This window comes from Anoplopoma fimbria, chromosome 24 (assembly GCF_027596085.1).
Source record: "Anoplopoma fimbria isolate UVic2021 breed Golden Eagle Sablefish chromosome 24, Afim_UVic_2022, whole genome shotgun sequence".
NCBI classification, from domain to species: domain Eukaryota; kingdom Metazoa; phylum Chordata; class Actinopteri; order Perciformes; family Anoplopomatidae; genus Anoplopoma; species Anoplopoma fimbria.
This window is the reverse complement of record NC_072472.1, coordinates 13052921-13067984: the sequence shown is the minus strand read 5'-3', so window position 1 is coordinate 13067984 and position 15064 is coordinate 13052921. Positions and strand designations below refer to the sequence as shown.

General features: G+C 43.1%; 1 protein-coding gene across 1 annotated transcript; it reads right to left on the bottom strand.

The window, feature by feature from the left end:
- Positions 1–2502: 2502 nt before the first annotated feature.
- hunk (hormonally up-regulated Neu-associated kinase) lies at positions 2503–11191 on the bottom strand. Its single transcript, XM_054626443.1, has 9 exons — positions 10762–11191; positions 7460–7752; positions 6606–6661; positions 6017–6152; positions 5765–5892; positions 4823–4949; positions 4472–4640; positions 4133–4295; positions 2503–3255 (listed from the first exon to the last, which is right to left on the bottom strand). The coding sequence occupies exons 1-9, from the start codon at positions 10999–11001 to the stop codon at positions 2507–2509; spliced, it is 2061 nt and encodes a 686-aa protein (XP_054482418.1). The 5' UTR covers positions 11002–11191; the 3' UTR covers positions 2503–2506.
- Between the last annotated feature and the right edge of the window lie 3873 nt (positions 11192–15064).

Here is a 15064-nt window from a genome sequence, read left to right as displayed (position 1 = left end):
CTATAGAAAGACTATTTACAAGAGGTGACTTTCTGGGAGCGCTCCATTCAGTCAGCAGTTAGTATTGCGTGTGTGTATGTGTGTACACACCTACTACAGGTGTCACCAGAGCAGCACTGAACTCTACAGGTATGACCTGTTGTTGCCCTGTGGTGTACACTATCCTTTCGCTCCTTGCCGTGGTTAAGCCATGTACTCATGGTTTGTCTGTGCGGACCGCCCGGGGATTTTGACTAACTGTCTGCCTGTTTCTGATAAACAAAAGGCTCCGGCTCTAATGCATTTTTGAGCCACCCATGCCCCCTTGGCTTTTATCAGCTTAGCCACCACGCTTTAATCGGACAGCCCTGTTTGTGTCGGCCCATGCGTGTTGTGTGTTTGTCTCAGAGCTTCGATGATCCCCTTTCTTTGTCTCGTCAGGCCGGTGTCACCCAAAGAGGTTTATGATGGGGGGCCACAGCTGAGTAGATTAATGTCTACAGTGTGGGAGTGAGTGAAGAGGGAGGGGTCGTAATGTGTGTGTGTGTCTGTTTTAGTCCTAAGGATCCTTCAGCTGTTCCAAGGGTGTGTTTTTCTTCTTTTTTTTTTTACCCACCACAGGTGTCATGTGGGAACTGTGGGAATTGTATCTGGTATGTGAGACAAGTGGCACATTGCGGTTGTAAAGCAACGCAGATCCTCCCGTAGCCAAGTGTTCAACGTGCCGAGAGCTTCAAGAATCAATTATGTGCATGAGGCTCCTTTTTAAATTGTACATAAATAAAGAAGAATGTTGGATTTTTGTAGAATTACTTACTTGGTTATAGTAATTTAAATGTATTAATTATATATATTTTTTTCAGCTAGTAAGAGCACATGAAATTGAAGCCAGACAGTAAGCAGGTGCATTTCAAAGACCAGACGGACACATAATGGATTCAGTATAAATATTTAAAATACTTTATACAGCATAGAAATCTCTTGACACTTAAACAAAACCATCCATTAAAAAATCTTACAAAAGACCTCCCCACACACATCTCGAGTCTGTATCAATCTCAGTATCAACCAGAAAAAAGGTATAAAGACGTAATTCAAAATGTTGACAGTACAGTTCGACTCGTGAAATATTGCATGCAACTTTTTCATTTGGACAGGAAGATATTCTACAGTATGTTAACAGTGAGAAGCCTCACGTTCCCATGGAAACCTTCTTTATCAAATGGTTTTAAGGAGCGACTAAGACATGAATATGTCGGTTCGACAAACATTTTACAATCCCTCCGTGCAGAACGGCATAAGTGACAGAAAAACAGGAGTCAGGCTCTTATTTACAAGCACAATTTTCACATCGCTCTCAGAGAGCTCTTGGCAAATACTTGTCGTTGCAGGTAACACTTAAGACTATTGCACAGACTACAGCATTAAGACAAAAGGAAGTGAATTATTTTCAGAGATGTTACGTGATCCTCCCACCTTGCCTTTTGCGAGGTTCATAAGTTTCATAAGGCTTTTGATGCTCTATTTTTTTTATTAATCTTTTTTTTTCTTCAAAAACTGACTATGAACAGGCTTTGAGGAAGTCAAAGGTAAGACTTTGACAGTTTCCCTGTGGGTCGTGATGTAACACTTGTATATAAAAAGTTATAGCTGTGAATTATTATCAGTGATGGTTTATGAGAACGCTATAAAAAAGTGAGAGTGTGACTCTTCTTGTGGTACCTACTTATTCTGCTGTGTTTTAAATCGGATGGCACTAACACTCAGACACTGCAACGCTGTGGCTAAATCCACACACGCATCGTCACAATCGACTGCTACGTATGAATAATGCAGTGAGGTAAAAGATGTTAAACACCGTTGTTACTACAGGTTTTGGTTTTTAAGGATAGTGCAGTGAGCTACTTCATCTAGTCAGCATTGATACAGTGCCAGCTGGCTGGAAGTCAGTGGGTATCTTACAGAGTGTTTTTCACAGAGACAAAACATTTATACATGTAATCAGGGTTAGGGTAAGAGTTGGGATCTGTTAGCTGGTGTGAATCAGTCTGCGGCTCAATTAGTAACCAGTTACAGCAATATTACATAAAAGAGAATACCTCTTAACTCAGTCTATAATACAGTGTTTTGTGTGTATGTATGCGCGCGTGTATTACATGATGTCCCATGTCCACTCTGTTTCTAGGCCACAGCGAGGTTTAGTCATTGCTCAGGGATCCGTTTCAAATCTCATCTTCTCAGCGTCACCACCTCTTATTACATAACGAGGGCGGTGGCTAGAGGTACAATATCGTATGCTCTTACTCAAACCTCTTTTTGTTTTCTTCTTTTCTTTTTTTTTTAAATGTTCAGGTCTGTCTAAAAAAAAAAAAAAAAAAAAAAAGTGGCTTAGTCGCAATAAAGGGACACTTCAAAAGGCCGCTCTGGAAGACCTCTTCAACTTTAACAAAATGTCGAGTGGGGCCTTGAGTTCAGTCTTTCCTTCTTTCCTTTTTTTTTTTTTTTTTTTTTTTTTGTCGTGTATCTCTCAGCAGAGGGTCTTGAGTGCACCTGAAGCGCAGAGGAGAGTTTGCATGGGGTAGGGCGGGGGGGAAACCACTTCCTCAACGACCTGCTCAGGCCGGAAGGAGAACGGCTGCAGCTGGACCTTCTTCTTTAGGATCTGTCCGATTCCCATGGACGGGAACTTGCTGCGGTGCGTCGGGCTGTCGGGGTCGCTGCTGCCGCTGCTGGAAGGAGGACTGAATGCTGAGGTCGGGTTGAGGGGGCTGAAGGCGGACTTCGGAGGGCTGAAAGCCGAACTGCCTGGGGGGCTTCCTATCGTGCTGGGGGGGCTGCCGCTGGTGTCGGAGGAGCCGCCCCAATCTGACGAGGTGCTCTTCTTGGGCTGTGGGTTGACAATGAGCACAGGAGGACTGGGTATCGTGGCCTTCTTCAAGTAAGAGGAGTCGGGCTGGAAAGCAGAGACGTGGCGGGGAGGGGACAGAGTACCGTTGGTCAGCTTGTACCAGGGTGAGGTGGGGGTGTCTTCAATTTGCTCGGCCTTGGAGAGGGAGCCGAATGAATGCATGCCGATCGGTGACGGTGCCGGCGGGGCAGGTATGTTGTGTTCTGGGCTCGTATTGACTTGAGGGAGGGTCGCCAAGCGCCTCCGTTGCTGAGGGGTGTTGTTAAAGAGAGGCTGGATCTCTAGATATTCCATGGAAGAAGAGGCGACGGTGCCGGGTGGTGCCAGAGGTGAGTTACGATGGCCACCAGTAATGGCACGCAAAAGACCTGGAGAGACGAGAGGCATTGTTACGTTTATGAAATACTGTCAAGCTGAAATATTTGTTCTTGTTCAAATCACTGCAGGTACAACGGAGTGAACGGTTAAGAACTGCAGCTTCTCTTGAATATTTTTGGTTCGGTGCCCTGCGTATATATATTCTAAATGTAAGGTCAATGAGGACATGACAATCACCTGAGAACATGTAACAGGCAGGTCTGAGAACATTCTGTATAGATTTAAACCTTGTGGAGACCTGCCTTTCCTGACTTGCTAGAACTGAAACAGCCTTAGGGCTTTCTCTTTACCACTTAAGAGGCAAATAAAAAGAAGGAATGGAGATTAAGCCCCACATTGGGCCCCAGTTATCTGCTGTCAGTTGTAATAATTTCATCAAGGAGTTTGATTTGACAGACTCCGACAACCTACCACTCCCTAGTTTAAAGAATTTGATTTGATAATCCTGCTGTTTTTGTAAGATTAAATTCAGTTTTATTCCAAATGATAAAATTACTTCTGTACTTTCTCATTTCATCGGACTGCCAACAGGTAGATAACATTTTAATAGTGTTTGTGTGTTCTCACTACTATTAACTGGCAACTTATCTAGGATGTTTCCTCTCAGATGGATAGATGGATGGATGGGTGGTTGGACGGATGGACAGACAAACAACGGATGGATGGATGGATGGATGGAAGGAGGAGTGGATGGATGGATGGGTTACTAAATATGTGTGAAGAACATGCATGCTCAGTCAACCTACCCTGTAAGGATAAAGGTAAATAAAGTAGATGGAATAAATGAAGTGATACTGTTTTTTAAACAAACATACTTTATGTTATTATCCTTTTTTTTTTACAAATCTGCACCATATGATCCCTCACCTGTTCTGTGTTTCTTCTCCTTGCTGGGCCCTTTGGCAACAGCCAGGTAGACAGGCGTCTGCTTGGGAGGAATGGTGAGCTTGTCCACGTGCTTCCTCCACTGCGTCTGGAAGTATTCGCTTTTCTGCTTTTCTCCTTTCTTTTTTTCTTGGAACTGCATCTCCTAAACAGACAGGCCAGACAGCACGTTAAAGCCATAAACAAATTAGCATTAGACAAACCTGTTGTGCAACCAGATTTGACACCTTATAATTCTTGCTCCTCTTGTAACAAAAACTGAATTCAGGTGTCATGGAGGAACACTTTTGGGTACATTGTGTTTTGTAAAATTGCCCTTACCCTGTACTCTTTAGAGAGTCTCTTCATTTTCTTGTTGAGGAGGAAGTAGACGGCCAGAGTGTGGCAGGCGCGGTTGGTGAGGACGGCGCTCAGCACCTCGCTGTGCTTGTAGGTCATCTTCTCCGTCATATGCAGCAACACCGTGTGGTTTATTTCCTCAATGTGAATCCTGGACACAGAAAGGGAACGCAGAGCGAGAGAGTTAAGGCTTTATGATGCTTTAAAAATTGTAAGAAAAAAAAATGATCTCTATGATTTAAAAAAATAAATTAAAAAAAGATTCAGAAAACAAATCGACCAAAAATAAATGACGACAGGAAAATACAAACTTTAAAATGTGTGTGAGTGTACCTGTTGAGGTATGGTGCCCCTGTGTTCTTGTTGGCCAGCTGTAGCCAGGAGTCGGCCATCACCTGATGGATATTGGGACGCTTGTTGGGATCTGGCTCGAGAAGCTTCTTCAGAAGACAGATGGCAGCTGAGAAAGAGAGAGAGAGAATATAAAAAAACATTAAACGACCGGCTACGCTCAACTCGGTGCTTAGAGAGGATAGCTTACCAAAACATGTTTTTACATTTCATATTTTTCTTCAGAAACCACTTTCCGCTCTAGTTGGAGGAGGTATGCAAGTTTCACAATCCTTTTGTCCTGTCAATGCACAAACCCGCTGACAAAAAACTTTGGCCTTGATCCTTCTCAACGGGCTTTCATTCCATTACAACATAAGACAGATGAGATGACACATCTGTCATTAGCTTAGTTTGTAGTTATTTACATAACTGGGTTAAGCCATTGTTTGGTATGTGAGAGGTACAAAGCGACTGCGGAATGAGAACCACAACTTCCAGAGAAGCGTAAACACAACCGTATTCCCGTGTAAAATGACGTCCAAATTTAATCCTAATAATAACTGCTCTGCCTTCTCAGGATTTCTGACAAATATTCTGAGGAAAATCTTATCAGTACAACATGTTTCAATAAAGCATTTTGACTTTTTACATTTTGAGGATTTTGAAGACACGCAATATCTTTTACTGCGTCTCTTCACAGACACAGGAATAGCAACATTCTTTTTCTTACGTGCAGTCGCAACCTGAACTTTTCTTAATTACACACCATAAATATTTAGACACCACACTCATGTCAGTTTTATGTCAGTGATGACAGAGATATGAGAGTGGTCTATCCGTCTATAGGCTAGAGGAGTTGATAGATTCCTCTTTTTCTCCACCATAGAGGAACGCCTGTTCTAGAATTTATCATACAGGTTTTAAGTGCGCTAAAGTGTTTACCTGAGGAGAGCGAGGGAGGTAGAGGGTTCATCTCCTTGTCCACCATCTTCTGGTGCAGGGCTCGGAGACTGAAGGGCTCCACAGTGAACGGCAGATTCCCGGTCAACATGGCATACATGTTCACACCACTGGAAAATCAAAATGCACACTTTAGCCCCGGGTGTAATAATCAAATGTATTAAAATAAATAAATATTTGGCAACAACCGATAACAATTTAAAAAAAAAAAAAAAAAAAAGAGTGTGCACTCACATGGACCAGACATCCACCTTCGGCCCGTACTTCTTCCTGGAGAGCAGCTCTGGGGCGGCGTAGGCAGGACTTCCACACTGGGTGCTGAATGGGTCCGAGTATCCCAAGATGCCAGCGCAGTTACTGAGGCCAAAATCTGAAGGAGACAGAGAGGTGGGGTGAGTGTTTTTTCTGGGTTTATTACTGTCCTTTCAGCTCACTCATTAAACCGGTCGCCCCATCACAGCGTTACACACACAAACAGAATAGCAGATTAGCACTATGGTGAGAGCTTGTAAAAGGTTTAACAGGATATTTAATTGCTCTTCGCTCTTCACCACATGTGGGACATTGTGACACTCTGCCTGTCCCACTCCAACTGAGAAAATCTTTTTATCACTGTAAAGTAACTGGCAACAAAGGCCTTCTTTTGTTATTTATTTCTTAATTATCATTCAAGTTTTTGAAAGTTGGACATTTTGTATATCATTTAATTTATGGAATTTCAACACGTTTATTCACAGGAAATTAAAAGAAGCAGCATTTCACAGAACAAGAAAAATAAACAGAAGTGAGTTAGAAACTGTAAATGCAAGAGCTCCTTAGTTACCTATGAGCTTTATGTTGTTCTGCTCATCCAACAGGAGGTTTTCTATCTTCAGATCCCTGTAAGACAAAGAGTGTCAGTGTTTACATTAGATTACTTATCAAAGTGACACAATGCAAGCGGGTGAGGTCAACCCCCCCCCAAGGCCCCAACACACACAGAGACATACAAACATGCCCCTCCCAATGTGGGTCACACTGGGTGATTTTCAGGGTCTATTGTGTGCCTCCAGATCCCTCCTCAGTCTTAGAAATCCTGTTATACAGTTATCTACATAGGCCATCTCACCATGATAGAAATTTAGTTCCCAGGCTCTGAGCGACAAATAATTGAATATTCCCGGGGAAGGGCTTGGTGAGATTTATATCTAAGATTTGATTTAGAAGCAGTTATTTTGTATTTTTTCGCCCCCTAAATCAAATCAAACATTTTATTATAAGATTTAACAATATCTGTAGGAGAAATGTTTGTACACAGTGCATTGAAATCCAGTTGTTGTATAAATCGTTTTCTCTTTAACCGTCTTTATCTTTTCAGAAGTTCTTAGCAGCTCTCTTGGAAACCTCTTAAAGCATGGAAAATATGGTTATTTGTGGATTAACAGTAATGTGCACAATACAGACTTACCCCCACACTTTAAGAAAGAGGATCATGTCTAAATTCAGCTTTTACTCATAAACGGCACAAATTCTACTACTAACATTGGAGGGCAGTGTGTGTGTGTGTGTGTGTGTGTGTGTGTGTGTGTGTGTGTGTGTGTGTGTGTGTGTGTGTGTGTGTGTGTGTGTGTGTGTGTGTGTGTGTGTGTGTGTGTGTGTGTGTGTGTGTGTATTGTTATTTCATTTTTTTATTTTTACCTGTGCACCACTCCTGCCCTGTGCAGGTGCTCAACGGCCAGCACCAACTGCCGGATGTATTTCTGAGTCTCCCGCTCTTCCAGGCGTTTCTTGTCGTAGATACAGTTCATGAGGTTGCCGCCGGGACACAGCTCCATCACCAGGTAGTAGCTGTTGTCTGTCTCCAGGATGTCCAGAAGCTGCGTGATGTTAGGGTGGCGGATCATCTGCTGGATGTGGCCCTCCCTACGCAGGTTCTTCGTCACATACGAGTCCTTCTTGGCCTTCCGCTTGTCGATTACCTTCACGGCCACCTGGAGAAATTGAAGCAGGAGAGAGAGAGAGAGAGATATGATAAGAGGTGAGGATCTAATTTTAGACAAAGCACCGACTTGGCAGCTAAAGTTTGGCTCGTGCTCCTTATGATATCGTGAATTATACCCAAGAGTGCTATAGTGCACCGCCGGGTCTTCGAGAGAGGTTTTCAGAGAGTTGTAGTGTAACAGGTGACGAGCTACTCAGTCTCCTTCGCAGGGTGTACAACTCGACACTGACCTCACCCAAACAGCTGCTCCCAATGTGGGGCAACCCAGGCGCTATAGGGCCCTGAGGCTGCAGGGGGGAGGTATGTGTGTTTGTGTGTGTGTGTGAGTTGGAGGGGTTACTGAACCATCATAAACTAGGGGGAAAAGCAAATGTTCTGCTGAGGAGGCGCCAAGGCCAAATGGACAGCTGATATTCCCCCATTTGCAACAGAGTTTAGTGGCAGCTAAACACACGAGAAGCTGTGACAAATGTCGTGAGGAGGCTGAGGAAGATTAAAGTAGGGCTCTTTTTCTGATGCAGATTCAACAGACTGAGGAAAACAGATTCACTAATGTTCTGTAAAAAACCGCCAGCATCTTCTTTCTATGTTTCTCCGCCCTTGTTGTGTCATTTGAGAACAAACTTGCAGTCTCCTCATAAAAGCCACAGAACATGTCCTTTATGACAAACACCTCCCTCTTGAGCTAATTACATTCAATAACGTACCCATCAACTCTATTTTATCCTTTGCCCGTTTCTCCTTGTATCCCGTCTAGACGGAGTTCAAGAGCATGGCTATCATATACAGCAAATCATCTCAAGGAGAGCCCACAGACATGGAAAGGCATGACCGGCAAAACTAATCACCATATCCATTAATGAAATGGTGAGGGCCAAAGTGGCTGTGTGTGTGTGGTGTGTGTGTGTGTGTGTGTGTGTGTGTGTGTGTGTGTGTGTGTGTGTGTGTGTGTGTGTGTGTGTGTGTGTGTGTGTGTGTCTTCTCTTTCTTCTGTCCTTCAGCTTGTCTTTATTTTATACTTTCGTCCTTTCATCTCTGATAATTAATTCACCTCTAAAACCTTTTTTACAGCTGCTCATTAAACCTGTCTGCATAGTGTGTGTGTGTGTGTGTGTGTGTGTGTGTGTGTGTGTGTGTGTGTGTGTGTGTGTGTGTGTGTGTGTGTGTGTGTGTGTGTGTGTGTTGAGCTGTCACAATACAGTTATAGATGGCCCGTGTTTATGCCAGGCGGCGTGGATAAGAGAAGGGGTGTAGGGTATGTATGGGGGGTGGGGCACTGTATTTACAGTAGGCTACTCTATATGAAGAGAGGGGAGGGGGTTGGGGATATAGAGGGGGAGGGGTGTGCCCCGCCAGGGGGCTTCTGGGGGATTCAGTTGTTTATCAGGCGCCCATCAGACAGAAAAAGGGGGGAAGTGGGGGAGCATGGAGGGGAAAGTGGGTTACAGACATCAAAAACACATGCATGTGACCTCCACGGCCCCCTGACCATGACAGCACCACCTCTCACCTCTCCTCACTTTCATACCCCCTGCCTGAAAACACACACAAACACACACACACACACACACACACACACACACACACACACACACACACACACACACACACACACACACATTCTATCATCCCTTCCAAACTGACTTTCCAGTGATGCTAAAAAAGGATCAGGGGGTCCTCCTGTACTTTATTTTTCCTCCCCCCCCCCACTACCTTTTTGCTTGAATAAACTCACTGCCCTTCGCTCCCTCCCAGAGCCTTTTGGCCACTGAATGAGAGAGAGAGAGAGAGAGAGAGAGAGAGAGAGAGAGAGTGTAAAGAGAGGGAGAGCATGTGCAGTGCTTGGTTGTGTGATTGCCAGCGTTTGCATCATCCTCAACAAAGAGCGTGAGGGAAGGGAAGAGGAGAGGAGCGTTTTTCTTTTCTCCTCACAAAAAACAGAATCGGAGGGGGGGGCTACAGGATAAGCTAATATTTAATTTGCTTTATTTATGCTATTGTGCAAATTTACAAACGGACATGGGTCTATGTGTAGGGACACTTAAGGAAAAAGGGGGGGGGGTACTTGTGTTTTTCAATATGTAAATGTCCTGGCCTGCCCCTCAAAAACAGCCTGGAAAGACAAAGGCAACCAGTGGCCAATGGTAGCCCATATCAAAAGGCTGTGCGGGCAGAATCATAATGAGGCTGAGGCCCATTTATCAACGACATGATTTCATATGCAAGTAGCAGCTCTGCTCTGTCATAGGCCGAACAATTTCCCTCTCTGTCCCTATCAAGAGCTTGCGCGCCCACAGTGGTGAGATCACCAGCAGCAGCAGCAGCAGACAAAGAAGAGGTTCAGAAAGACACCCAGTTATCCAGCACATGTGAGGGGAGAGAGACAGGAGAGACAGGAGAGAGGGGAGAGACAGGAGAGACAGGAGAGACAGGCCGCTATCTGTGTGTCTCTCTCTCTCTTTCACACACAAAAGTCAATATTGTCACTGGCCAGAAAACAAGCCATGCTGTGCATATGGCTGAGTTCAACAGCTGGTGGTGCCGCATGAGCTCATTTACAGAACCCTCCCATTGCAGACAGAGCTCATCACTTTCTCTGAGAAAGCCATAAGCACTGATTGGGAACTGGGAAGATACAATGCAAAAATCAGAAATGTATGGCTAAACTGTCAATCCTAACAGGTGAAGAGGTTTGGCTCAGTGACTGAACAACAGAGTGAAATTCATTTTGAAACCATTTAACCATTACCAAATGCTGCACTCATGAGAGGAAATGTTCAAACATATAGGCTTTGCAGTCAGACCAAACTCAAGATAATTCTCTAAAAGAAAGAGAATGTTGTTTTTTTTCAAATTATTTTTGGGAAATCACAAGGACTAAATTAACTTTAATTTTGGGTGGCATTTAAATAAAGCAAAGGAAAAAGAAAAATATATAACACAATACAAAATATATTACACACAACTGAACCAAACACTGTGTTCTACTCAGTCTTACCTTTTCCCCAGTCAACGCATGGAGACCTTCTCTAACTTTGGCGAACGACCCTTCTCCCAGCTTCCTCCCGATCAGGTAGTTCCCGACCCGTTTGGTGTGGTAAAAGTTCTTGAGGATGTCCGCCGCCGGACTGCTCAGAGAGGCCGGGAGGACGCTGTCATTCCCGGCTCTATTCGGGCTTCTCCCCTCATATAACCCGTGGCTGTTGTCTACTACCATGTTGCTGTCTGCAACGGGCATCACAGCTCCCCTTGTCCGGTGCCCCGTTACAACGAGGGAGTGGATGAATACGCAGCTCGTCCCTCTCTCCCACCTTAAAGGGTGGGGGGGTATTAAATGCTTAACGTGCCTGCGTCTTGCCCCTAATAACAAATTAAGGGTACCGGAGCTTGCGCCACCTGTTCGACCAAAAGCATCCGCACTGAGCGCACTCAGCAGATTCCGACACAAAGTCTTGATTAGGGCATCAGCTTAGATTGAAGAAATGTCACATTCAATCATGGAAAGTTGTAAACTGACGCAACCTGTCTTCATACTTGAGAGGGGGGGGGTGTTTTATAAAAAAAGAAAGAAAAAGAAAAGTCTTTAGCTCAGTCAGAGGTATGGGCTCTTTACTCAGCGTCCCTGCTCCACACATGGACGTCTCCAGAATAGTCTGAGCGCAAAGCAGCGTGTTTTTACAGTTTGAACTGACTTTACCGGTCGTATGGGTGGGCGTTTCTTAGTGTGAGGGTGATAGAAACAACACACACACACACACACACACACACACACACACACACACACACACACACACACACACACACACACACACACACACACACACACACACACACACACACACACACACACACACACACACACACACACACACACACACACACACACACACAGCCCCTCGTATGGTAGTGGTAGCCGGGGTGAATTTCATCCAATCAGAACAAGGGGAACGACCCGACCCGGTACCGCGACCACACTGTACACAGCTATATGAACAAAGAGTATATTTACAGGCGGATAAAAAAAGAAAAAAGAGAGACAACAGCACTGCCACTACAACTATTTAGATATTTATTATACTTATACTTATTTCCACCTGGTTTCTGGTCGTAAACATTGTAATTGTATTGTCGGAATATTGTGCGTAAAGGATAGAAACGGTCAATCTTAAAGACCTGAATTAATGACACTGGCATAGCAGTGTGCACATTGTAGCAGTAGATGGTCATACAAATGCGAAATGGTGCAATTCACACAAGGCTCTCCATCACCTGTGGTCATTTTTTCATTGTGTTATTGGTTGTTGCTGAACTTGGAGTGCTGCCAATAATATTTATTCCATTGACTAGAGGCAAACAAAGAGCCATTCCGCTCCTCGCTCATTGAGGTGTTCACTGGCCTCATTAACATGGTGTTTATCACTCAGATGAGGACACCTGCAGGGAGGGGCAACAGTTTGAGACATATTTTTTTTCCTGTACTTGTCTTCACCTCAGGTTAATCTGACTTAATATGATTATATAATATGTTTTCCTACAGGGGCAGAACAACAACAAAAAAAAACCAGTTGACATTATAATGAAATCCAATAGAATATCCCTGAAATAACTACTGTTCTTCTATTGTGAAGCACATGTTTGTTTGTTTTTGAGTGTCAGAGAGGTGTTGATTAAACTCTGTGTTGTTTTATAAGGCTGCAGTTTGTGGTGTTACTGCGTCAGATTTAATTGCATACACAGGTGTGCTCTGCTTTGTTCACTCCTTGTATGGATTCCTAGAAGGAAGGAGAATAATACACCTGCACAGTTTGTCTTGCCTACTGGACCATGCTTTCTAGACACCAAACCAGACACCCAGACATGGAACCAAAAGTGTAAGTATACCACCATCTATTGGAGTAATGTTGTACTACAAGAACACACAGTCAGTCCTATTACTGATTAGATGAGTAAGCCTGCCGTATTACTGAGCTTTTTTACTCTTCACTGTAATTCATTCTTAATAAATTATGATTTAAAGCATGAAGTCTATTAATCCTTGTAATTTAACAGTATCCTGTACAACAATCTACAAATGTGATTTTCTTTCCAGGCGGGAAACACAGAGTTCTTGTAACTGAATAAGTTAATGATTTTAAGATAATTATCTTCAATTAAAAGTGCCTCCTTATGGAAACGGTGCACATGTCATGTAATGGTTTAAATCTGAGAAACATCACAACATACAGTACCAGTGAAAAGTTTGGACACACCTTCTCATTCAACTACTTTGAAGAATCTAAAATATAAAACATATTCTGGTTTGTTGAGCATTTGTTTGTTTACCACATAATTCCATATGTGTTCATTCATAGTTTGGATGTCTTCAATATTAATCTAAAATGTAGAAAAATAAAGAAAAACCATTGAATGAGAAGGTGTGTCCAAACTTTTGACTGGTACTGTATACAAGTGATTATTCCACCAATACTTCTAAATGTTGTACCTTTTAATGCTTTAAAGGTAGATGTTGTAATTTGCTCAGTCTTCATCCGAGAAACATGGATATTGATTTGGCTAATATTAAAAATTGCGACTACTACTTTTGAATTTCTATTGTACTTCTACTTCTTATTGTTATTGTGTACCACAGTAATATATATTAAAAAAGTGTAATTTCAATTTTCAACTTGGTTTCATGGCTTACTGTATATATCTTGCAGCTCATATCCACTGTTCATACTGTTTATACTCCTACTGTTATTTTTCTTTTTTAAATTATTATTTATCTGTTATTTATACTGTTATTTATCCAGCACATTGCACTGCACCTTTACTGCTTCTTTCTCGTTAGATGCTGAAACTACATTTCGTTGTACTAGTACTTGTACTCTGTGCAATGACAATAAAGTTGAATCTAATCTAATCTAATCTTAGTCTGAGGTAGTACTTCGGTATAGTAGCCCTAACATTGATTGGTATGCCTTTACTATATGGGAGTAGGTTTAAGATTAAAAATCTGCTGAGTTTGCATTGTACATTATATCTCAGTAATCTCTTTTGAATCACTTCTTAAAACACATTTTTACAGAATAGCTTTTATGTGATGTCGTCGTTTTAATGTTTCATTTTCATTTGGTGTTAGTATTTTATCTTATATTCGTTTCCTATATTTTACCTATTTCACTTGATTTTATTTATTTTGTTCGTTTATTAGATTGCCACTTTCATTTTGTTTCTTTGTTTAGTTTTATCCTAACGATTGTTCTTAATGTTTCTTCTATTACACTGTTTTATTATTATTATATTCCTTTATTGATCCCCATGGGGGAAATTCAAGTGTTGCAGCAGCTCAACTACACAGACACAGACAATAAATACACATACTATACAACTACACAGACACAGACAATAAATACACATACTATACAACTACACAGACACAGACAATAAATACACATACTATACAACAAAATAAAGATAGAACAGGAATAAAAATGTACAGTATATCCATGGGGGGGGGCTGGTCAGCATGTTGACAGACTGTGGTCTCCGCTGTTGTTGTACAGTCTAATGGCAGTGGGCACAAATGAGCGTCTGAAGCGCTCCGTCCTGCTCTTTGGCAGAATCAGCCGATGGCTGAAAGAGCTGCCCAGCTGCCACAGTTCCTCATGGAGAGGGTAGAGGGATTGTCCAGGATGGCTCCGAGTTTGGCCTTCATCCTCCTTTCACCCACTGACTCCAGACTGTCCAGCTCCAGACCCACCACAGAGCTGGCTTTCCTCACCAGCTTATTAAGTTTGTTGGCATCTCCAGTCCTGATGCCACCACCCCAGCACGCTACAGCGAAGAAGAGGGCGCTGGCTACCACAGACTGGTAGAATGCCTTGAGCAGTTTATTGCACACATTGAAGGACCTCAGCCTCCTCAGGAAGAACAGCCTGCTCTGTCCTTTCCCGTAGAGGGCGTCAGTGTTGTGTGTCCAGTCCAGTTTATTGTTTATCTGCACCCCAAGGTACTTGTAGGACTCAACCCTCTCCACTTCCCCTCCCTGAATGAAAACAGGGACAGGGGGCTTCTGTTCCTCTGGTAGTCCACCACAAGCTCCTTGGTCTTGCTGATGTTGAGCTTCAGGTGGTTGTTGCTGCACCATGTGATGAAGCTCTCAATCAGTCCTCTGTACTCCTCCTTGTTGTCCCTGGTGATACATCCAACAATGGAGGAGTCATCGGAAAACTTTTGGAGGTGGCAGGAACCAGAGTTGAAGCGGAAGTCCGAGGTGTAGAGAGTGAAGAGGAACGGTGCCAGTACAGTTCCTTGGGGTG